This window comes from Netta rufina (genome assembly GCF_964035555.1).
Source record: "Netta rufina genome assembly, chromosome: 9".
Taxonomy (NCBI): Eukaryota; Metazoa; Chordata; class Aves; order Anseriformes; family Anatidae; genus Netta; species Netta rufina.
This window is the reverse complement of record NC_140132.1, coordinates 7178686-7203089: the sequence shown is the minus strand read 5'-3', so window position 1 is coordinate 7203089 and position 24404 is coordinate 7178686. Positions and strand designations below refer to the sequence as shown.

Below are 24404 nucleotides of genomic sequence, written 5' to 3'. Positions count from 1 at the left end.
GAACTTTCAGATATTGTAGGCCTGATTATATTGAGTGCAGAGCACTCAAAGCTCTTCACAGCTCTGGGGATTTAAGGTATGATTTAAGCATTTTCCAAAAGTTACTGTTTTTTTCTTTGCTAACTTATTATATCTATTGGGCTGGGGTTTAGGAGAGACAAAGAAAAATATATATTATTGAAGAATGCTCTGTTCTGCATGACAGGAGATCTTGCAGGTCAGATTTTCTCTTGGCATTTATCAGAGACATCAATGAAAAACCAATACATGACAGCTGAAGATAATGGCTTTCATGACTGTAAACACAACAGGCAACAGATAATACATGAATCTTGATCAAATCAATGTTTTCACATTCTTTAGTAGTCCCCCGCAGTGATCTGCTTCCACTGATTCAGAAAAAATATATATATTAAAAATTAAATAACACTTGAGTGTCCATCACGAAGATTTATATTTTGCTGTAAACAATTTTCTGCCATTTGCATTGATGTAGTCCAATGTGAGGCCAGAGGGTTCTAGACATCTTATTGATACTGTAAATAATTTTTCAGAGACAGAGGCAAAGGTAGAATTTCTATGTCATGCAGGCGGTCTCTGCCAAGAGCAAAACGAATTGATCTTCGGCACAAGTCCATTAAAGGCAGGGGTTCCGCTGCAGGAAAAAAAAATAAAATATTTTTTCAGCATCTTCAATTAGTCTCAGTGTTTTATTAACATAGATTCTGTGTTGTATTAAGCAGTCAAAAAGATAATAGCATTGGGAAAACCTGACAATCATGAGGCAACTAAGATGCTCAGGAGAAGCAAAGACTGAGTTCTGTGCTTGGATTTCACCCATTTCACCCATCAGAACTTCCTTATCTGTAAGGCTTAAAATAATAACTCAGAACCACGCTTCAGACTTCTAAGGTTGCAGCTTAACAAGTTATTACATTTCCAGATTTGTAACAAGACAAAGAGCTTCTACACAGTAACAGCCCATTCTTCACGTTGTGTTAACATGAACTAAGCTGGCAACTCCCGACCTTGCATACCAGCTCCTTCTGTGCCTTAGGAACTGGCAATGGTACTCAAGGGTAACCAAACTTCTCAGCAAACACTAGGTTTCCTGTGACACTCGCTTAGCCTTTCTTTCTAGGAAGGTCATTGGAAGCAAAAAAATAAATGAAACACCATCAAAAAAACTCGAGGAAATGCAACCTTTACCCCATGAATAAATGAGGAGGATTCAGCTGACTGGAAGCCACTTTGTGTGTGTTCTCAGACAGAAACAAACACTCCCAAAACACGAAACCCAACATCTGTATCTGCTCTTATTTAATAGAAATGAGTTAAGTATCTGCCAGAAATGCCTGGTAGATAGCACTTCAGCTTGGAGGCCCGAACAGTGATCACAGCACCTCGATCCATCTAGCCCCGATCTCCTCTCCTGATCTGCACATCTCGTGGAACTGCAGGGACATGGCAGCATTTCCGTCTGACAGTAACGTGAATGACCTCTCTGATTGTGGGGGTTGCAATGGAAGTCATTTTGCAGCAGGAACGGGAATAAAGCTGTAACGTTTCTACCCAGTTATGCCCCTCTTCCAGAGCAACTTCAACCAGATGCGTCTGGTTGCACGTGTTGCTTTACAAGGGTAAGAGCTAAAAAGAAAAGACTACAGGAAACTTTTTATCTTTATAGGATAAAAACAGTAGCAGCCTTTAAAACCATATTAATACTTCCAAATGGGAGGAAAAAAAAAATCTATCACGTGCCTATATTTACAGCAAGAGCATTCTATAAACTTGTTTTTAACAAGCCCTCAAAATTCTTCAGCTCCCATGGGATTTGTCAGGAGTTCTTGTATGCGCCACATATGTAGATCTGCACATCTATATGTTAATCTACCAATCCTTCAGCTGTTATAATTTTAAAATCTACTTGAAAAAAAAAAATCATTACAAGGCACAAAATACCAGATTTGGTTTTATATACTAAAATTGACACACCACTAACTTCATGGATTTTCTGTCACTTATGCCAGCACCACATTTGATTTGTAGAGTCCACAGTTCATTAAGCTGTTTCCCAAAATTGTCCAGGGAAAAAGCTTACAAAGCATTCTGTGGTATGCTGAAAGACTAAAAAGCGTATTTATCTTTAAAAACACTCCTTAAAATCCACTTCTAGTTCATGTAGAATTTGGTTACTAGAAGTTAAAAAAAAAATAAAAAATAAAGAGTCCACACGTTCCAGTAACAAAGTAGAAACTTCTATACACTGGTGATCTGAGTTTTAATTTTTACATACCAGAATGATGAATGTTAATTCTTAAGGGATGAAGCTGTAAAATTCATTAACCGGGATTAATAAGTAGGAGCAAAAATAGCTCATGATTTCCAGGACACAGAGTACAACACATATCACAGGTTTTACACCATAAACAACAACTTTCCAAGTATCTTCCCCGAATCCCTGAGGTCTCATAAAGAATGTATAAAATAAAGACTAACTGTTTTAAGCCATTAACTGATCACATGGTCTCCTTTTCTCCTAGACAAAGGAAAATGCAAAACGTAGCCATCTGTGCAGCCAGACAGAGTTAATTCTAAACTTTAAAGCACAATTTAAGGAAAGGTTAAAATATTTTTCATGTTTGAAATGCTAAGTGAACGTCTCTTTTCTCACTTCTACAGGGAATGTTCAAATGCTAAAGAAAATGTCCCGAAGTGTTTGCAACAGCTGCTCAATTGCAAACACTGAATGTGGTTTTGCAGCCTGAAAATTTAACTCTATTCCTTTTATTCTCCTTTCTATTCAAGAGCACTCCAAACTGGGAAAAATAAAAATAAAAAACATACCCACACACATACACACAAAAACTATTACAGGCTTGTCCTACAATATTAAATAGATGTTCAATTTTCTGGGGTGCTGGCTGTAAGAACTCAAGAAAAAATTGTAACGATCATATTGTAAATAAAAAACTTCTTGCAGCTGTGAATAGTCTTAAATGATCAAAAATTAAATTCAGAAAAAGAAATCTTAGGTTTTAAAAAAGTTTATATAACCGTAAAGCTTTTTAAGATTAAAGACTGAAAATTTTCAGGCAGCCTATCTCAACAGAAGATCGTTAAACATTTGCTATGTGCCTCAGTGCAAGCACTCTCCCATCTCACATTTTTATTACATATTTTACAAATGAGGATCATTTGGAAGAAAGCTTGGGTTTGAAGAAGCACGAGTTAGGTTCTGAAAACTGGGCAAGTTCCAGGTGGTGCCATTTGTATTAATATGGGGAGAGGGCAGGAGAAGCTGTGTGTAAGGACTGTGCACAGCTGTCTTTGACCCCTTCCAGCTCCGGCTGAAGCCCTGCCTGGCACTGGGAGGGCCCGCTCACAGCTGGGGACCCTGCTCCAGCACCCTGGGCTAGAAGGGTGCCACCAGGTCCCCCACCTTGGAAATTGGCAGGGCAAAGGCACACCAGCGTGCAACTGCCTCTTTCACTCACATGCAAATACCAGAAATGCTTTTTGTTTTCATGGAAATTCAGTCAGGAACAAAAACCATCATGAGAAACTCCATCCTTCTAGAAAGGAAAAATTCAACCATCTTGAGCATGCCCTGCTGCACACCACGCCTAAGGCACACCCGAGAACCTTGTGCCTCCCAAACACTCAGCAGAGAAAGTGAGAAGAGGATATTGTAACACGAAAAAGATAGCCACGTGGCTTCAGAATACCCACCTTGCCACCTGTAAATTTGGCTACTGAAAAGACATATTTCTTCTACAACACTAACTTTTTACCTAGGATATATATATATATTAATACAGGGATATTAACTGGTTGATGTCCATAGCAAGAGCAGAAAACAATAAATCAGAATATCACAGTATTTACTACACCCACTTTTCATTATATTTCATCCTTTGTCTAAAGAAATGTTGTATTTTCGGAATAGCCCACAACAGAAGGGAATTGGAGGGACTCAATCCCCCGAAAAGCACACACCCATTCATTTCACTGAAGTTATGTGGACTCCAGTAACACTCTGTCCATTAGGAAAAAAAGGAATCAATCACTAAGCTGAAATACAAAATCGAAGAAAAAAAAAAAAAAAAAAAAAACAGGATTCTCAAGAATGGCTCTTTGTACTGAATGCCCAACCAGGCTAAGAAATTTGGAGTGAGATATTGCAGCGCAGCCGCGAGCCGTGCACAGGAAGCCCGACGTTTCCTCTCGGGCTCCAGCAGAGCTCAGCTGCGGACGGCCGGGCCGCGGCCTCCTTCCAGGCTCCCGTCACGTCTCTGAACGGGTTTGCAGGAATCTTCTCCTTTAAGGTTTATTATGAAACCTCTTTACCCAAAGGTAGCTTCTCACGGCTGCGACATGACAGAAAACTGTTTTTTTAACAGGAAAACAGAATGGTGAGAAAGTAACACCACTCAGTTCGCGTGGCAGAGGTTAGCTCCTGTACCTCCCTGTTTTGTACCGCCAGCTTACAAAGAAGGCCCATCTAAAATAAACAAATAAATCAATAAATAACTGGACATTTGCTCGGGCAGGGCCACGATCCCCCTGAGCCCTCTGCTGCGAGGAGCCGTGCGCGAGGTGCAGCTGCTCCTGGCCGTACTGTCCCAGCGGCCTCGCTGATGGTTTAAGGACAAGGGTAAAGCCCCGGCTGGGGCTATGAACCAGCAGCGCTCCCGAGCATTTTGCCAATAAATCCGCAGCCCTGATAGCAATTCGCACATCATTACCGGCTGGAAGTTCATTGAGTTTTGGCAACTTGTAGCTACTTAACAATCTGGCACTCCAACAAGAATGCCTCGTCTCTGTAAACAGGCTTTTATAGCCGAGATACTGAAGTCATTTCGCATCCAATAACGTTAAATGCTATTAACTGTGACATTACATAATGCTTGTACAAGAGAGGAGCTTTTAGCACAGGACAGTTATTTGCCAAATGACAATAATCATTTTTGAAACAAATTTTTAAAGCTAAGCCAACCCGTAACGTTCGTGGCTTTCATTGATCTGTGAAGAACACTTTTATTTTATAAAATAAAAATAGCCTTAAGAAAAGCAAAAATAAAGCTGGTTGAAAAATGAAGTAAGGTTTGCTGAGAATCATTGCCACAACAAATTAGAAAGAATTACAAAGAATTTATTTAAAGCTTATTTTGATGTCTACCAATGACACTAAATTACTTATATTTTGATATTTTTGGTCTTAAAATACTAATAAAAAGCATTTATACTCAGCAATTCACGTTAGTTTCCAACTCTGATAGGCAGCTTTAAAAGGCTAAGAAGAAAGAAAAAGCGCAGTGTGACAAGACAGACGCAATCACACATCACGAAATGAGCAGATGGCATCTCCCTAGACCTAACTTCGCAGTGTTAGCGGTAGTGCCATGAGTGAACAACTCTCAGTAATGAGGCAACCGCTGCATCATCGTGCTAGTTCCCAAATACATGTCACTTTGCAAGAGGAACCGGTGCAGACACACCACCTCACGGACAGAGAAAGAAAACAGCCTCTGTGCGAAAGCCTGATGCACAGAAGAATCTTGGAAACCGAGGAAATACAGGATGCCTCCGTTCATACCTTAATTTAGGCATCATGTTTTCTGTAAATTCTGTTTTACGTACTTGGTGGATGCTGCTGGCATCCCACTCCTGCCCTCTTCTTTCCACCAGGAATTGAGCACCGCTCCGATCCCAGCCCTGAAGTTCTTTCCTGCTGCCTGCCCGTTCTGAGGGACAACCCTCTGCCCCATCAGGGCACCGGCGTGCCCACCATACTTTAGAACAAAGCACTCTTTTTTAATCTTTTTCTTGATTTTTCCCTCTTCCTCCAAATACGAAAACACCTGCCAAGGGGTAACGTGACCTAAGTATTTCCATTAGGGGGAATTAGAGTATATGAGAATTTATAACTACTCTTTAATTATCACGTACAATAAACATACAAATATATATAAGCCAGCACTTTGCCTTCCAACCTTCCTGCCAGAGCTTAATTATTGTTTTAATTTTACACAGTACAGGCCAAATTCTTTCTCCCACATAATACGATACATAAATACACCCCCTTTGACATATTTATAACTTCCCTGATGCAACCGATGGAAAATTTGACTTATGTTCCTTAAATGGCACATTCTAGAGAAAGGAAATTGCAAATAATATTTTAAAGAACACAGGCTGTGACCGGTCATAAAAAATACTAATAAATCTCCTAACAGCAATGAAAATTCAGTCAAAGCATAACAGGATTGAAGAAATCGCTTATCAGTTTTTCCCACAGATGCCTATAAGCTCTGCAGCCTACCCCTGCGAGCTGTGCACGTGGAACATTGCCTTTTCCTTACGGCGCAGGTGGGCTGGGACAACAACCCCTCCCCAGGGCTCTGCTGGTGCAGAGGGAGCACCAGGGAGCATTGTCACCTTTCTCATGTTCCCCCAAGGGCCTGCCCGAGAGCAGGGGGTCCAGCAGACGGCTGGGGACAGTGACAGCCTCCTGAGCCCCGCCGCCCGCACCTCGCCCCCCGCAGCGCTCCCACGTACAGCTGCAAGCTATCGCGCTCCTTCTTTGACAGCCTAACGGGCAGCAGATGGTGAGATTTTGTTATCAGTCAAGGCTGATAAGCAGCATCTCCAGCAGTTGTCTTCTAGGACAAATAAAGCCTTATGTAGCACCACATCAGCACCTTGCTTTTAGCAGACTGGGCAAAAAGAAGTAAATATACAAAAATAACATCAACAACCCCTGTATCTCAGCTAACCTCCAAAAACCTGGCACTTGAAATTCAGTATATTGAAGGGGGCAAGGAAGGTATAGAAGTATGAAGAGAGAAATGACTTGCGGTTACACTTCTGCCCCCCTTGTCTTATGTGGGGTGGGGGAATTGGTTTACAGATACCTTTGGCATGGAAGCGTAAGACACAGTTGCACACTGCTTAGAGTTTCAATCAGGCATCAATTAGCAGAAGTAAGCTGAAAGAGCAGCAATGAACAAGCAGATATTCTGCAGTATCATTTGTTTTCAGTTAATCCTCTCCAGCTGTGCTTTCTTGAGAGGAAAAGAGTTGAAAAGCAGAACATAATGAAAATGAACCAAACAAAATTCCCCCAAACTAGTGGCCGCTTTTCGAGGTTTGATGAAGAATGTGTCATTTGAGCACAAGTGTGAACCTCCTTGCAATTTCTTTTTCAGGTTTCGCTATTTGTAATCTGCTTTGAGGAAGATGAGACGATGGGTCCCACCTCAGAAAGCACCACAGCACATGCCTAAATCCAAGCTCAAAAATTATTCGTAACAATTTCAATTCAGTAGTCTTAAACAGATGCCTGAAGCATGTAGTTTACAGGAGTGCTTTCCCTAGGAAAGAAATTTGCCTGTCAGCAGTTGTAGGAGGGCTGTGTGCTGAGAGGCACAGCTACGCTCTGCAGCACCCCTCTTTTAGGGAGCTCAATGAACTCTACAAGAACTAACCTAGGGTTGGTCCCTGCAAGTAGAAAGCAGTCTGTTAACACAATATTTATTTTACTAATGAAAGGACAGCGATAAACAGTGGGTAAATGCCTTGTCCAGAGATTCCACAGGAAGTTTGCAGCAGGACTTTACACTGCAGCTCCTGAGGCGAGCCCTGCGAGGCCGAGAGGGCCCAGGCACGTACCTGTCCGTCACCACAGGGAACTCCCTAATCAGAGCTGGTGCTCCTTTATCCTCCCTTTCCCTCCCCCTACAACAAAGAAGAACAAATGCCTTGGCCCAGGGACTGATCTCCTTCTCAGCCTGAACTGGGAGCAGTGGGAGCTAAAGACAGGACAGCAAGCTGAGGTAAAGCAATTTGCTGTGGGACTGCTCCCAAGAGGCTTGCTGCCCACTTGGTGGATGTAAAAATGACGGCTCCAACACAACAACGCTGGCAGGTCTGCGACAACCCAAAATACTCTACACCAACACAAACACCTTGCAGATGTAAGGAGAGAGGTGCGAGACAGCCTGTGGGTTACCAGCACTAGCTGCCAGGGCAGGCCACAGCAGCTCCAGCAGAACTGGGCTGCTGCCATCTCCCTCGCGACCCGGTGAGACGCCAGACTGGCAGCACTGGGCTCTGTGAGCTCTTCTGGAGCAGACACATCCAGGGAGCTGCTGGATCTTCATCCGAATTTTCAGTATTATTACACTGCTTCAAAAACAAGTGTTCAGCCATGCCTTGAGGGCCTTTTTAGCTCATCATCATGACTTCAGCGTCTGTCTGAACAGCAGTTCAGCACAGTTCTTCACCTCCAGGTGGGCCTACCATCCACCTTAAAAAAGCTCTAGATGAAGCACGCTGACAGCATGGGGCAATACCAAGTCTGGCCCTGGGGCCAAACCTGGACCAAATCTACAAACAGATGCACTGTCACAACAAAGTGGAAACTCTCCTGAAAAGCTCAATTTTCTGAATTAGGGAAGCTAATTTAAATGCCCATGTGCATTATAATAATTCCATTTACAGTAATAAAAATCACAGCTCTGATTTGTATTTGAAAACATTTTAACACACTATTCATCCAACTTACGGATTATTAGCGCTGCACTGTTATTCAGAAGCTGCAAAATAGATCCAGATAATAATGAATTTTACTAGCAAATGAATGGAGCAAAGCCCTGTAATAAGCTGTTTTTGTTACAGCTCGATAGATTTGCATGCTCTGAGAAAAAGAGAAAGAGAGAGAACACCACGGCCACTTCTCTTCTGAAAGAGGAAGCGCATCTATGATTTCATTCCCTGTGGGTATCAGGAAAACATAAATAGTAAGGATGGAAAAGATTTGCTTTCTGATCTTGATTTGTTTGTTCTTCTCCTGCTCTCAAATACTTCCATAAAACAACCCTTCACTTTGCTCCCAAACACAATATGAAGGTAAATTGAGACAGTTAACTCCAGTGATGATCTAAATATTTTCTAGTAGAGAAGACATCTAACATAAATACGCTCTGTTTTAAAACCGACAACAGCAAAAAGAAGCACTTGATACTAGAGATGAGCCTAAGCTACAAGCATGGGCTCCTCAGCGCCTCCCAGTTCAAGCTCACACAAGTTTAGCACATTGGGAATGAGGATTTGGCTTAGATTAATCTCTAATGCACACTTTATAGCTTTTACTCTCAAGAAGCGCATTTATCACCATTAAATTCAGCTTGTGTATGCCAGGCCATAAAGATGGAACTTAAAACATATTGAGGTGCGAGAAGATTAAAGCTTGGATGAGAATTTCACCGAGTAGATGCACTGGAGTTCAAAGACAATGTTGTTCAGGGGGTTATGGACAGATTTATAGGCAAAGTAATAACTGAGAAAGTTGAAGGAAAGTTCAGGTTTCAAGGATGAACCACTGCAGACAACTCCTGCAACAGGAATTCACACAGTGCAAATAATACACAACGCGATGACTGAAACATTCTGAAAACGTCTTGCATTTTTAGCTCTTCATGAAAAGTTATTCATAAATGAGCATATAAAATACCCCTGCACAAGTACCCACCTACAGCAACCTTTATGGTTGTAAACAAGTTTTAATGCTCTTGGAAAAAAAATGACAGTTTTTGAGCAAATCTTTGCCTATCCCTCAATTCACTGGCACGTTCCTGCCCTAACAGTATTACAGAAGAAGACAAGATTTCTTGATGAGAAACCTGATCACACTGATTAGAATATTCTAATATTCAACACTGTTAAGTTTTGCATTGCCACTTTCTTCACAGTTCTGCCATAATTAACAGGGTGACAGAATGGATGACTATCCTGCTTAAATTTACACACACTGCTGAGCTGTTCAGAGACAATGAAATTTGACTACACTCCTTGTACCATTGTTACATGACATCTTCTCAACTGCTTCAATTTCAGTTACCCAGAGGCTCGAACGTATGCAGGTTTCCTCAAACCAAGTGAAAAGGATTTGTATCAGCAGTGTATTGTTTAAATTTTAATGCAGCTGTATACATGCTAATGATCTCTAGGGGAGATCCACAAACAACAGACCTGATTTGCCACTTTGTTACACTAGTTTTGATATTAATAGAATTATATTAAAATAAATCTGGAGTAATTAAGTTGCAAATTAGGCTCAATATATCAATTTGATCCTGTTATTTCAATACCATTTATATTTCCATTTCTTGAAATTGATTTTTTTTCCTTAAGTACAATAATCTTCTTCGGCACGAAATGGGTACTAGAGACAATCTGAATGATTTTCATACCAAATTTAGGATTTGTCATTGCTCTTTGTATGCAAACACAGCTGACGATCTCTGAAGACATTTCTAAAGCATTCATCCTGAAGACAAACATGCTCTCACAGACCAGGTGGAGCACACAGGGCTGCCTTTACTCACTGTTGCTTAGCTCTCCTCCTCACAAGGTCCTGTTACCATGCTCCAACCCTGGGAAAGCTCTGCCTGAAATTTCACACTGCTGTGCCACTGCCTACAGCACTAGTATTAAAAATGATCACTTTGTGAGAAATAAGAGTGTGAAGAGCTGATTTCCATATTATGCATTCCTACAACTGCTCTAGGTTGTTATCACACCTGGAGCCTTTTAAGAACCAGCACAAAATGTGCTGAGGGTAAAGGGATGGGTGAGCAGCATACCAGCCACAGCCCCTTTCCCTTTCCCATCCTCCTCCAGGTCACCAGGTCCAGCTCACACAGTTTCTTTGGACCTCTCAAGCTCCACATAAGGCCTCTTCCCCTGGTAGTGTTGACTTGCTGTTCAAGAGAATTAAGACGCAAACAGAAGGACAGCAAAAATGTGAACACTGACTTCTGTTTGGGTCATCTCCTCCACACACACCTCCCAGCTTCACATTTGGTCCTGTCCTTCTGTCCCCGTGCTTTGTTATCCACCCATGGTTTTATGATCACCATCTGCACAGGACATAATTGATGTCAGACAAAATGAGGAGAAAAACAAGTACTGCTGACCGACCGAGCGGCGTGGCTGCACTCTGGAAGCAACTATAAACCAGCACAAAGGGCCTGACTTTATTGCTTCTTACTGATTCATCACCAAATACGCTTCATCTGCAAACGGCCTTTTCCAGCTCCCTCCACCCCTCGCTGCCATCTGGCTGATGCAGTTGCACAGGTGAGCATCATTTGGCCTGCAGAGAAGCTATAATGAACAAAGATTTATCTAGATTTTCAGATCCCAAAGTCAATTTGTAAGGCTGGCAATTAAGAAAAGCTTCGCATCTGGGAACAACAAAGCCAAGTGAGCAATTCACACACCTCTTTATGTACTTGCACACCTCTCATTTCTGTGGGAAGGAGCATGCCATCATCCCTCTAACAAATACAAAAATAGAAGGAAAGAAATAGCGCATCTACTAGAATTCTTAAAATAATTTCTATGTTGGTGTTTTCACAGCTTCCAAAAGAGGTTTAAGAAGTAGTTTGAGGCACTCAGCTTACCACTCTGTGTGCATGTGCATATATACAGTATATATTTATATGTATGACATATACATGTATACACGTACATTTCCAAGAACATAAGCAGAGATGAACACCAGAGAAACATCTGAAAAACCCTCTCCTTCCTACATATATTGTTTATTTATTTTTTATGTGCTGGAATTAAGCTACATATGCTAAGGAAAGTGCTTTGATTAACAGCATGGGAAAAAAAAAATCTAATATTCGGTATTGTAATTTCTCAGTACAAAAATATCAACTAATTTCACCATGGTTTTAGCTACAAGAGCATACATTTTCTTATCTGGGAATTGGCAAATGTGAAGGTTAAGGTTTTCAAGAGTAAGTCTGTTTGTGTAAGCCAATGTTTGGATACCTGAGTGCAGGATTTCATTCATCACACTGTCAGGCAAGGAGCAGACCTTAGTGAAGACAAAAAAGCTATTTCCAGCCCAAACGAAGGGATGGCCTTTTATTGTTGTTGTTTTCTGGTCATCTTTTTCTTCAATATTTATTTACAGTTTGGGATAGAAAATTTTCAAAATCACAACTTGATCTAAAATTTCACACATGCAACTAAATGGGAAGAGTGGGTGGGTGTGTTTGATTAGTGAAATATCACTTTGCTGCTTAATTTCCGGTATGTTTTATTATGCTTACTTCCCATTATGTTCTGGACATAGGTCCCTTTACTACCAGCCTCAAATTCTGAACACTAATTTTCACCTTTTTCTTCATGTGATTTAAAAAAAAAAAGTGAGAAAAATGTCAGTCTCATTTACACCTGTTGCATGTTTAACCATATATACATATGTTTAGGTATACATTCATTAATGTATATGTTCATTCCACCGTAACTGTTTTTACAACCAAATTTCCTCACCTAAGAAGCCATTTAACTCTGTCTTATTTTTTCCTCTTATCAGCCGTCTCCTTCCCTTTCTTCTGTGCTCCTGTTCACATAGCAAACAGTGTCATTCAGGAAACAGGGGTTTAATAGTGAAATACCCTTATGCCTCCGGGTACATCAGGCATAGTGGTATATTTTGCTTTTTTTTTTTGTTCTAAAATCTGTACAATGATGGTGCAACAGATGAAATGCTAAATTCTCAAAACAAATTCTTTAACTCAGTACTTAATCCAGAGTACAAAACCCCAAAATATTAAAAACACATTCAGAATTACACACAGCCCAAAAGAATGCTTCCCACTGAATTCCTGCTGCTTTGTGTCGACTCAGCCTTTTTCACTCCATCAGCATTGTCAGCAAAGCCAGAGGGAATTTTGCCAGGGTAAATACTGCTAAATGGGGTCCCCTATCCACAGATATTTGGCCTTCTCCCCTGTTGCCAAGTCCTTTCTGCTGTCAGTCTTCCCGTAAGATGAAATGCATATACTTTTTTCCCCCTAGGTCCTCACAGTTTTGAGATAAACACTGACCCCCTCAGACATAAGAATATGCCCTTGCCGTTGTGATGTCACAGATATTTCTAAACTAATTAAGTGAATCACATAAACTGAGTAAAAAGTTACACACAGCTTTCCAAAATCATTCTCTTCAGGAGTAGGTGCAGCCTCCCAGACCACACTTCCTGGGAAGTGTTCAATTTAACCTGTTCTCTAAACCCACTGTGCTGGTGAGTGACCATACGTTGGTTATGCTTCTATTCCCTTCTCCGGGAGGAGAGATCAAGACCTTGTGCTTGTTTGTAGTCCTTTTCAACTACAATCAAAACCCCTAAGCCCACAGAAACCTAGAGGCAAGACAACTTAGGAGCACAGGGTAACCTGACCCACTTATAACCATCTCCCTAAGTGCTGATACGTGTTGTTGCCCGATCAGAATTCTGGGGTTTGTCCGTTTGGGATCCTGGTACGGATTGAAATATGCATGTCACAGTCTCTGAGGTAACTTCCCAGCTGAATCAAAACAGGCAATGTTTCCGTATGATTTGCCTTATTGATGTTGCTTCTAAAGACAAAAGCAGGACTATCCATTATTCATCACTGCCTTTTACTTGTTTGGTAACACCAATTAAGACTGGGCTTCCAGGACACTCCTCCCTTTAAAACATCAAAGCCAAGTGACAACTGTTTAAAGCATTTGGACAACTCTCTCCGCCGTGCAGCCTTAAACAAGAAGCTGTACACTTGTGCAAAAGCAAACTTCACAGAAAGAAATTTGCACAATTGCTTGAAGACCTTCATAACAGAGCACAATGTGAAGACAAAAAAAAAAAAAGGCTTCATCTACTTGTTTCTTAGATGCATCACATCTTTAAAAAGCTAGTTGTGCATAGTATTTCTTATTTCATCACATTCATGCTTGGGATGATCCACATGGATTTAGCAATTACTATTGACAGAAAAGGTCACACAATTTGGCCTGTTCCAAAACCATCTGTTCCACTTCTGTGCTCAGCAGTCACAGCAGAACCGAATCCTTGCTTTCAAATATGTAGGGCTCAATTCATTTCATGTGCATTTTTCCTCAGGGATTTTGTCCAGTTCCGATGAAAGATTCAGCTCGGTCCATTCAAAGATGGATGTCTCACAAAAATTGCCTTGCATTAACGCTATTTAGGATTCCTGAAGGAAATCTCTCTTCAATGAAATAGCTTCCTTTTGGGAAGTGCTTTATGGAGATACCCTGGTTACAGAATTTTATTAGTTATAAAACCACTTCCAAGAAGTCCTGAAATGAGAACACATTCCCAAATAATAAAAATAATAATAATAAAAAAAAAAAAACACCACACAAATCCAGGAAATTGAAAAGGTTCAGCTGTCTGTTAGTCATGAAACAACAAACATAGAACAGACCAAAGTTGTCTTCACATACAGTTGCCATCTTCTGGTGTCTATCACATCTTCTTTAAAAGCTTGCTCTGAAAATTTGTTTCAGCACATACCATTTCTAAAAGTTATTTGACTAACACTTCATCTTCCTTTAAAGTTCTCTGCTCTGTAATAGCAGGATGCTCCCAATTGTTCACACTGAAGACACAGCTCTGTGTGGGCGTTTTCCTCGTTTCAGGTTTGGGTGTACCCCCGGCCAGCAGTGACGCAGCTCCTCCCCGGGCTACCCGAGCCAAACCCCGCCGCTGCCCACAGAAGTTCCGACCAAGCCAGGGGCTCAAGGTTCCTCCTGAAACAAATGCACAGGAGGGGGAAGGAAAGGGGCAGTAAGGCATTTAACAAGCCATCAGAGAAAAGGACTTGAGAATGAGCCCGCACACATTTCTGTCCTCAGTCAGTTCCCAATGCCTGTGGGTGCAGCCAGCTCCCCACAGACCCCTGCCTCCCAGCGCTGTCCTTCCCAGTAGCTGCTGGTTGCCTCATTCCTGAAACCCCACTTCAAGCCAAAGTTCTCACTTTCTGCATTTGTTTTCCACTGCCTCTCCTAGAAAAAGCTGAGTGCCAAAGATTGTCACGTAAAAAGTCCCAAAAGAACAACACCAAATTTATTTGGGGTTCAAAGTCAGCCGTATCTGCCACACTATTGATTTTCCCATTTTTCTATGCATGCGTCTTGTGCAAAGTGGCACATAAGGCACACAACAGTTACAACAAGGGCTACAAACACACTGCTACTCTACAGCTAAATCCATTGCCATACATATTAAGCATCTGTAATAAATTTACAGACCATCACTGAAAATGTTACCATTGATGTCCAATCTAATTACATGTGTACACAAGAAGTAATCTAGAGCCAATAAAGAAGGGAAGTTGAAGGAATGACACAGAATACAAAAAAGTAAGCAAACCTAAACTCTCCGATGCCTCTGACTCTTTTGGGGATCCCCAAAAGCCACCCCTTGCTTTGTGCAGGTCGCCCCGCAGGCACAGTGCAGTGTGTGGTCTTAATCCTGCGGAGTCTCAGCAAAGCTCTATGTGCCACAGCATTAAACAAGGTTTTGGGAACTCTCCTCAAAAGAAACTAACACCCATTATGCTGGAAATTTGGCATTTTTGGGAAGTGTAACAACTATGATGCCACCTTAGCATCTACCATTTGCTAAAATTTTCATCCAATAAGAACAAAACAGCACTTTGTTCATGCCATGCCAGAATACTTTTATAGTTTATGTAGGCCTTTAATCTTCGCTTTCAGTACGAAGAAGGTAGGTTTATGGTTGCACCTATGTGACTCCATTCTCTCCAGCGGAAAAAGGCAATTTATTACGGCTCAGCTAGGAGCTTTCTGCAGTGCGGATGAGGGAGCGGCGGCCGGGCTGCGGTGCCAGCTGCCTTTGTTCAGCAGCTGTGGCTCTGCTCCCAGGATCATCAGCCGAGTCCAGCAGGTTAAGAGTGCACGCTACATTTTTCACAGGGATGTGGTCTGTGATGTAAATGCGGTTGGTCTCTCAACTTGCCTTCAGAAAGCACTCTCAGGAACTCAGATCAGCCATTTCCTCCTTGAAATCTCTCATTCCCAAAAGGAAAGGGGAAAAACACAAACCAAATCAAAACCAAAACAAACCAAAACAATCAAACAAAAAAACAAGACACCAAAGCTTCCCTAGCAGTAAGCTTCTGCCAAGAAATTTTAAGTGTTCCCATCCAAACCCTCCTCCCCTTTCTTAAGCTTTCCATTTCTTGCTGCATTATAAATCACTCTGGGGAAATACCATGGACTCTGAACATTTAAGATATGTTCCTAAGTGGTGAACCATCAAGTATTACTGGCCTTTTAAAAATTAAATGGTGTGGGTTATCTGCAGAAGCAAATTACATGTTGCTTTTTCTATATTAATTATTTGTTAGAGGGGTTGAAAGCCATGGTAACAGGAAGTTAAATTAGCCCTTATTTTGGAAAACTGCTGTATCTGAAACAGAATAAATATCACGAGGACTGAACCAAGCTTTGTGGGATACATCAAAATGCTATACAAGGATTATTTCACTTGGCTGCAAAATGGCTTGTCAAATAACATCAAAATTATTTTTTTTTTATTTGAATATAAGAAGAGCTGACCTATGGCCATACAACAGGCAGTGCCTTTAAAAATGCTGGAGCGCCAGTACAAGACAGCAAGTGTGCTCATTGTCCTTCAAGAGCTTCTCCTATGCACGCATCCTCCAATTTCGGTTTGTGAATATTTCCGCATAAACAACTCTTAATCAAACCTTTTGTTCCAGGAAGGTCACTGTAGGCTAAGAATAATGCATTAAAATGCCTTTGAAGTATTTATAGAAAGACGTTATAGAAACGAAGGAGCAGTTTAAGCACGATGGCAAGGCTGCATCGCTAGCGGAAGTTTCTGCAGAGGTTGAGCTCAGGACACAGGCCCCGTTCATAATGCCAAGTTCATAACCACTACAGCCGAGACTCAAACAGAGCAGCTCTGGCCAACAGCCACGAATGGACTGGTTCCAGTACCACCCAGGGGTGACTTACACATCCAGGGGCATTTCAGTCTCCTCTAAGTGGTGACAGAAATCAGGGAAATAACATGAAAGACACAGGGCAGAGCCATGCTCACTCTGATCCAGAGACTGCTTTGTTGACACTTCAGCAAACTTTTAGATACCTATCTTTGGAAATGACATGGATAATGAAAGAGCACTGAGAAGTTATTGCTCACATCTGTAAGGAGAACAAAATAAAGTGTCATCAACTTGAAACTATGCATCTAACTAATAAATTCAACACTGGGGTAGAAAGTCAACAAACTAGTGTAAACACTTAGCAGGATTGGTTAGCCAGTGCCTACAAAACACTAAAAAAAATAATAATAAAAAAAAAATTCAACACTATTAAAAGAACCACAGTGCTTTTTGGGAATCTGGAGGCTTTGTGAATACTGAAGCACAGCAGATGTGAAAACATGGCAATCACAAAGGTCACGCTGCTGCTTCTGACGTGTTTCCTACACGATGTTGATCAAATCGCTCAGGTCAGCGTAACCGTGCAAGCACCACGCACACAGCGAGCCAGCCCGTGTCCGTCCCGCTGCAGGGCAACAAGCAGCCACGTCTCAACTGCACACTTGTTTTGCACTTAGATTTGACAAGTCCCTCAGGGCACTCTGTTCGGGATTTTGGAGGAGCCCTACATCAGCTGCGCTATGTCTTTGCCATGTCTCATGTAAGAGAATCTTGGAGGGCCCAGGAATTGAAATGATTTTATTTTACCTATTTAGATGCAGGCGTCACTGCTAAAGCAGCAGAGATCCATCTCACAAGGCTGATACGACTGCAGTGTTCGTCCTGCTACGGCCCACACTGAGAATGAAGGGACAGTGCTGGACATGACACAACAGAACCTGGTAGACCCCAGCCAAATATTGCGACATGGGTTTGATTAGCTGGGAAATCCCTGTGTGGATGAAAGGCCACGTTTATGTATTACCATAATAAACTCAACAGATACGAAGTATGTCCAGAGTTGTGTCCCGAACACAGTACCCTCACAGAGTTCTGCGAGGACCTTGGCTGACCTGCCCATCGCATGCTCCTGAGGCCACTCGAGTCTAGACAGAGCCATCATTTCCCTCTGGCACTGGCAACCTGTGTGGTACAGGCAAGTCACCGCCGCTTGCAAAGGAAGCAAGGCTGCTCCGCCTCACAGGGGCTCTGCAGGGCTCCTCTAGTGCCAAACTGCAACAGTGAAGGACAGAGAAATGGCAACAAGAAAGCTGTACTGGTCTTTATACCCCCCAACCCCCTCACGCACACACTATGTTTTTGCTTTAATACAATTTTTGCTTCACAAAGACACATTTAAAAAGAAAAAAAAAAGATCTTGTTGTTTCAATTTTAGGGGGATTTTTGCAGAAAATGCATACTGCGGTACAGCAATATAGTCTAACAGATACTGACAGCAGAATGTATAGCTCTGAGCAGACCTCTGCTAGGAACATTTGAAAATGCATCATCATTATCTGCCTTCCTCACTGGAAAAAAAAAAAATCATTTCCTTTCCAAAGCACATACATTAAAGTCCAATATCCAAAGAATTTTAGGTTTTCCTATTGCTATTTCTGAGAAAGGAAAGCAAAAAGCAACTCATTAAGAGGAGGTGACCTTTCTGCCAGACTGGCTTCCATTCCAGCAGCTTTCACACAGTGAGAAAATCTCTGAAGGTATTAACAGAGTGAGCATTTGCAGAGCCTTCAACATGAAACAAAGTTTGTGCAGTTAAAAAACAGCACCAGGGAAAGAAGTTCTGAAAAGGAGCCAGCTGTGCCACTCGGGAAGAAAGGGGAGGGAGGCACTTGATGCATTAAGACCACACGCTTGTTTATTTCTTTTACAGACAAAAATGAGTGATTGAGACCCAAATGCTTCTTTACGTCTCAAGAATACACAGGAATGTGCTCGGATATCTAAGCTGGACGAATGAACTGGAACCTCTGATTGCCTCTGGAAGAGCTGCAGAGTTTAGGATGTTCACCCTGTGAGGCTGCTCAGATGGATGGCATACGACACACGCTGCTGCCCACAGGTGCGATGACCGCAGTGACCGTGCTGCCGAACGGCCTCGTTCTGCACCGACGGAGTGTGGGCACCATTTGGCAACTCGCCCTGCTTACCAGTCACTGCTCACCCTATTCACATTTTGCCTTTTAAAGAGCCAGTGGAACCTTGTCCTAAATTACATACCAACAATTCTTCGTCGCTCTGTCAGCATCCCTGTCTTTGAATCACAAGTGGGAAAAAAAAAAAATGTATGAAAAAAGTAAGGGGACTTGGGAACATTTTTCTGAAGTAGATTAGATTAAAATAACGAAGGCTCACCTCAGTGTCTGCAGTTGCTGCAAATAAGCCCAGGGATGAGGTTACTCACTTGCCAACACCAAGAGTTAGCCTGAGTATTGCTGGCAAAATTTGTAGTGTTAAGTTAGTAGCAAAAATGCCTGTCATATTAATTATTCATGATGAATACTCTCTTCTCGGTTTAGTTTATCATGACAAGTTGGAAAGAATCACAGTGGCTCTTCTTGGCAGGAATGGTATCGGAGCTCCGGCTAGGATGCGCCCAGCCTGGTTCCATGACTGAACTCCTCGGTCTCAAGGAGACCTGGACGTCAGTCATTCCATTTAGTCATACTTACGAGCCTGAAAAAAAGCTCTTCCTTCAGCAGCTTTCAGCACACTTGAACAAAACTGACTGTGAAATACACTCAGAACACAACAGATGGCTTATTCTGAAAATGGGCAGCAGAACGCGGCAAGGGGATGGACCCAGCAAGTGTCTTTCAGCAGCGAATTAAGGGGCACGTGTCAAAGGCAAATGCTCAATCACACCTTCAGCTCCTTCCAGCTTGTAGCAAAAGTTAATGAAAAGCACACTTCAATTTCTCAGATCTGATGCGATTTAAATACTTAATCAATTTTCCTATTACAGAATCATTCAATTAGACTATATAGTAACTGAGCAGACTGCATTAGTGCAATTCTAATGTTTCTAACATTCTGATGCACTAATTCAACATTTAAGCCTGATTTAAGATTGACTGAATTTAGCTTGGAAGAACAGATTAGAAGAACTCACACTACAGGACTTGTTAGAATGAAAGCAGTAGCGGGGAGAGGATGGGCCAGGTAATAATCAAAGGCAGTAACCGTGTAAAGAGCAACTGCTTAGAAAGCCATACAACTTCAGAAATAAAAGTAGTTTAGGATGAGTATCAGAAACGAGCTATGGAATAACCTCCCAAATCAGAGTATAGAAATTTGACTGCTTGAGCCATATTATTAACTGAATGAGCCGCCTAAGCTTTATCCCACCTACAGAAAAGAGTTGCTCTGCATTTCTGCAGTATGCTGTTTGTTGGCTTCTGCTCAAAGGCCATTTAAATAACTGGATGCTTAAACCATTTTTGCCTGCTCTCTGGGACTGCAAACTGACGCTGCCATCCCACCAAGCAGCACCATCAGCAGTGCACACGAGACTGCATCTACAGACTGCAGCTGGCAGGATGAGAAAATGGCACTGCGCTACCCAGATGTAGGAAGGCCACTATTAGACTTTTTCTCCGTCTGGAAGTCTTTTATGCAGCAAAGAACGAAGACGAAAAAGCCCCTGTCTTGTGTAGGCACAGAGCAACACACGTGTGCATGCTCAGAGTCAACTGTAGTGGCTGAAGGAACTGGTAATTACAGTGGTTCAGAAATGGCTTGATTTCAAGTTGATAATGTGCTTGTAACTATTAGCTTCTTCTATTACCAGATGGGATGTATAATGTGAAAAATAAATGACAAAACACTTCCCAGGGTTGCTCAAATGACTGATTTGTAGCTGCAGGCATCTAGCAAGTTGTGAATGAACACTGATGTAAAAAAGCATCTCTAGCCGGGACCACAGTAATTAGTCTTTACAAAATTCATTGGAACATTGTCAGGGAGAAGAACAAGAAATGTAAGTAATTTATGCACAATAATTTTAAACAATTGGTAGAACTATAAAAAATTTAAACCAGATATACAGCATATAGCATGCAGCACCTGTGGATTTCTAATCTTTTCTAACAACACTACTTTCCTTGAAAAAATGTTGATTACCATAGGCACAACAAACAACACATAATTTTGTCAGCCTAAATTATTGCTTCTGCCACCACCAAACGTCTGTCTCCGATGTTCTTCCTGCAGTACAAAATAACGTAAATGGCACCCCTTTCTGATTTCACCTACGACATTGCCTTACTAAAGTGGAATTTCCAAGGAATGACCACCTATGAACTATTAAATTAGTTGATGCCGTAATTTATTGCTATTTACATGCTTTTAGCATAATAGTGATGAATATTAGAAAGTGACTGAATTATGGCCAACCTGCAATATCACATTTAGAATCTAATACATGGGACAGTTTGTTAGTACAGCATCCCTAATGTCTATTCATCCCATCCGGTGCTCTTACTAAAAACCAGCGTGTGCTCCTGATGTTACGTGGTCTTTCTGCATGAGCAATGTCTATAAATACCTCTCGACTTGAGAGCAAACAGTGGAAGAGAGTGATTTGATCCTGGATGTAACAAACGTGCAAACGTGGCAGCAGAAGGGATGGCAGCAGCAATGCAAGTAGAACAATTTATTAGCCTGAGAACTATTCAGACAGACTAGATGCAAGAGAGAGAGTCTGACTACATGGCGTGAAATTCTTAGTTTTATTGCCTAAGCTTTTGTTGCAACAGCATGATCAAGCCAAAGTTACACTGTTCCACACCAGACGAGAAGCCAGCCCTTCATCTCGTGCCTGCCAATAATAGTAATAATGATAAATGGCTGCAATATAGTATATAATGAATAAAAACTAAGATCCAGCACTGAGCTGTTAGCATGTTATCATAGCAATATATCTCACCTATTCTCAACTATTTTAAGACTGTACGTAAATGTCACTAGATACTACAAAAGAATTTTAATGTTCCCGATTCTCCAGTCCAGCGACAGCTTGTCATGATGAATCAAAAATCATTGTGTTAGGGTTCAGTTATTCTTTATGGGGGTCAGCAAATCAAGTTAACTAGCTGAAAAATTGTTGAATATAGCACCTTGAGAAAAAGCACAAGGTGTCACGACCCGGTTCTACCTCCTGCTTTCTAGATAGGCTTAGGCTTACTCAGCTATCATCACACACTTCATATAGCCTGCCAAGCAAAGTATTTTCTTTTAAAACAAACATTTGAATTACAGATTATAAAGAGCAGTCTGTTTAAGCAGGTGCACTGTCAATCGCAGCCATTCTCAAATTTTGCCTTACCTACTCAAAGTCAAGCGAATATCTTGCTAAAATTAACAGCATGCCAAAAATCTCTCCACAGCTGTGCAGGATAAAGTGGAGAAGAACAGATTTAAGCTTTAATTAAAACATTCAAAAGGATATTCAATCAGGAAAAACAAAGACAGAAATGCAAGCCTCTGTTCCTTTGCCATCCAAGGAAGGGTACATCAGTGTTTCAACACTAGCTTTGGACCCACTCAGGAATGATATCAAACATACAACATGCAATTATTATTTTTTTCTTTAGCCTCAGAAGGGGCATGGAAAGACACAAAAAGAAAAACCACTCTAAATAGCAACTCTCTTCCTAAGACAGGGAATACAGGGGGTGTGAGGGGCACACAGTAGCTCTAAAGACAAAATTATCCGAATATTAGGAATATTAGTACACCAACAATGCCCATGGCACAAAAGAGACTATTAAGTCTAGGAAGACAAATCTGCAGAAGAATTTCAAAAGTGGATCTGCTTTACCTATATAATGTAATTGTCTACTACATTCACCAGCTTTACCTATACAATGTAATTGTCTCCTATATTCACAGGCATTTGTAGACTTGTGGTTAACTCTTTCCCTTCAAACAGGACGGCAGATAAGTAATAATTAGAAGGAAAAAAAAAACCCTTGCAGGTCAGAAGAATTAACTGGTATCTTGCTGAAGCTGGCAAGGTCATGCATTATTCATGCACGGAGGACAGGAGCACGCTCATCAGCTTTCAGTGCTACAGGGAACTCCCCATCTGAAGCTCTCCCCATCTGTAGCCATTAAGAAGGCTGCACTATTTTATCTGAAAGCAACTGGCAGGTTAACTGCTGCATTTCTCACAGAGCCCCACGTAGGCAAAGGGGTGGCTTGCAGACACCGTGGGAGCTCCTGTTGCTGCTAACACACAGCACTGGGCTGCTCTCCCCCACGCCCAGGGGAACACCGGGAAATACTTAAGCCAACTGATATTCCTGAATGGAAGAAAGAATTCTTGTGTTCCTATCAGATGGCTATAGATACTGTACTGCATGCTTTCATGGACCCTAATGAAACCTTTACCATTTAATGTTGGCTAATACACGATCTTTTGAATTAATAAGAACATAGAAAATAGCTACTTTGTATTAAAAGTAGACCCTTTCAATTAAACTATTTAAGTCTACCAAGAAGTGCTAGGCCAAACTAATATTGCATGTTTGCAACCTTCTTTCTAAAAATACACCTTTATGGTGTATTTATTTCTAATAGCTATTATTTCTCTACAGCGTAATCACGGAAACTGCATGACTGCACTACTTCTAGCCCACACGTGTTAAATAAGTGAGCTCATTTTGCAGAAACTTTCACACCCAGGTCTGAAATCTGTCTGTTATAATACAGTATTTACTTTTCACCTGGGTTGTAAACTATTAAAACCACAAAGCCAAATCTTGCAGACAAAACTCACATTCACTAAAATCCTAATTGAAAACTTCACAATTTTGAGCAATGCTATTCATGGGGAAGACACCAGTGGTGAGGGAGGGAAGGAGAACCTCTCTGAATTATTTCATGTTTGTCCACAGGATCTCTTTAAGGGCTAGGTAGCCTTCCCCTAAAATAGGATTTGCAAGCTTTCTACCCTCAATTTCTACTTTTCCTTTATTCTTTTATACTATACTTTTATTCCTATATTCCTTATACTGATATCAGCTGTTACATGATGTGCACTAGTTGAAATACGGAACATGAACAATGACTCCAGTAAAATGCTTGTGTGTTAAACCACCACATCTCACAAGCTGAGTCTCCAGATCTGATGAACTATTGATCCTTTTTCTCCTTCTTCCACTCTACCAATCTAATGAACTATTGATTCTTTCCTTCTGTGCCCATTTTCTGCTTTGGTTATGCATGCCCCTCCTCCACTTTCTGAATACCCCTGTCTATACAGCCTTAGGCAGGGCACAAGCTCACCCTTCCTCCCCAGTTCAGCCATGCCCTTCTGTACCCAAACAGCTGCTGGTCTGTCCCCATGGTGGGTACCTGACAGAAAAACAGGATACAGCACTGATCTGTATTCTGCAATGGAAAGAGCATTGCCAAGGATGCGATTCTCCCTCCCAGCACCTCCTGCATGCTGGCACTGCTGTCCCCTCCTGCCCTCCACTAGGCGTGATCCTACAGCCCGGGGTATTTCTTGCCCCTACAACAGTCCACCACAAA

At 41.6% G+C, this 24404-nt stretch overlaps 1 protein-coding gene across 1 annotated transcript in view; it reads right to left on the bottom strand.

The window, feature by feature from the left end:
• Positions 1-474: 474 nt before the first annotated feature.
• SPSB4 (splA/ryanodine receptor domain and SOCS box containing 4) overlaps positions 475-24404 on the bottom strand; it is a 64111-nt gene continuing 40181 nt past the window's right edge. The window contains exon 2 of the mRNA XM_084291779.1: positions 475-655. Coding sequence (XP_084147905.1) covers positions 528-655 — 128 coding nt within the window. The 3' untranslated portion in view covers positions 475-527. The remainder of the gene's footprint in view (positions 656-24404) is intronic.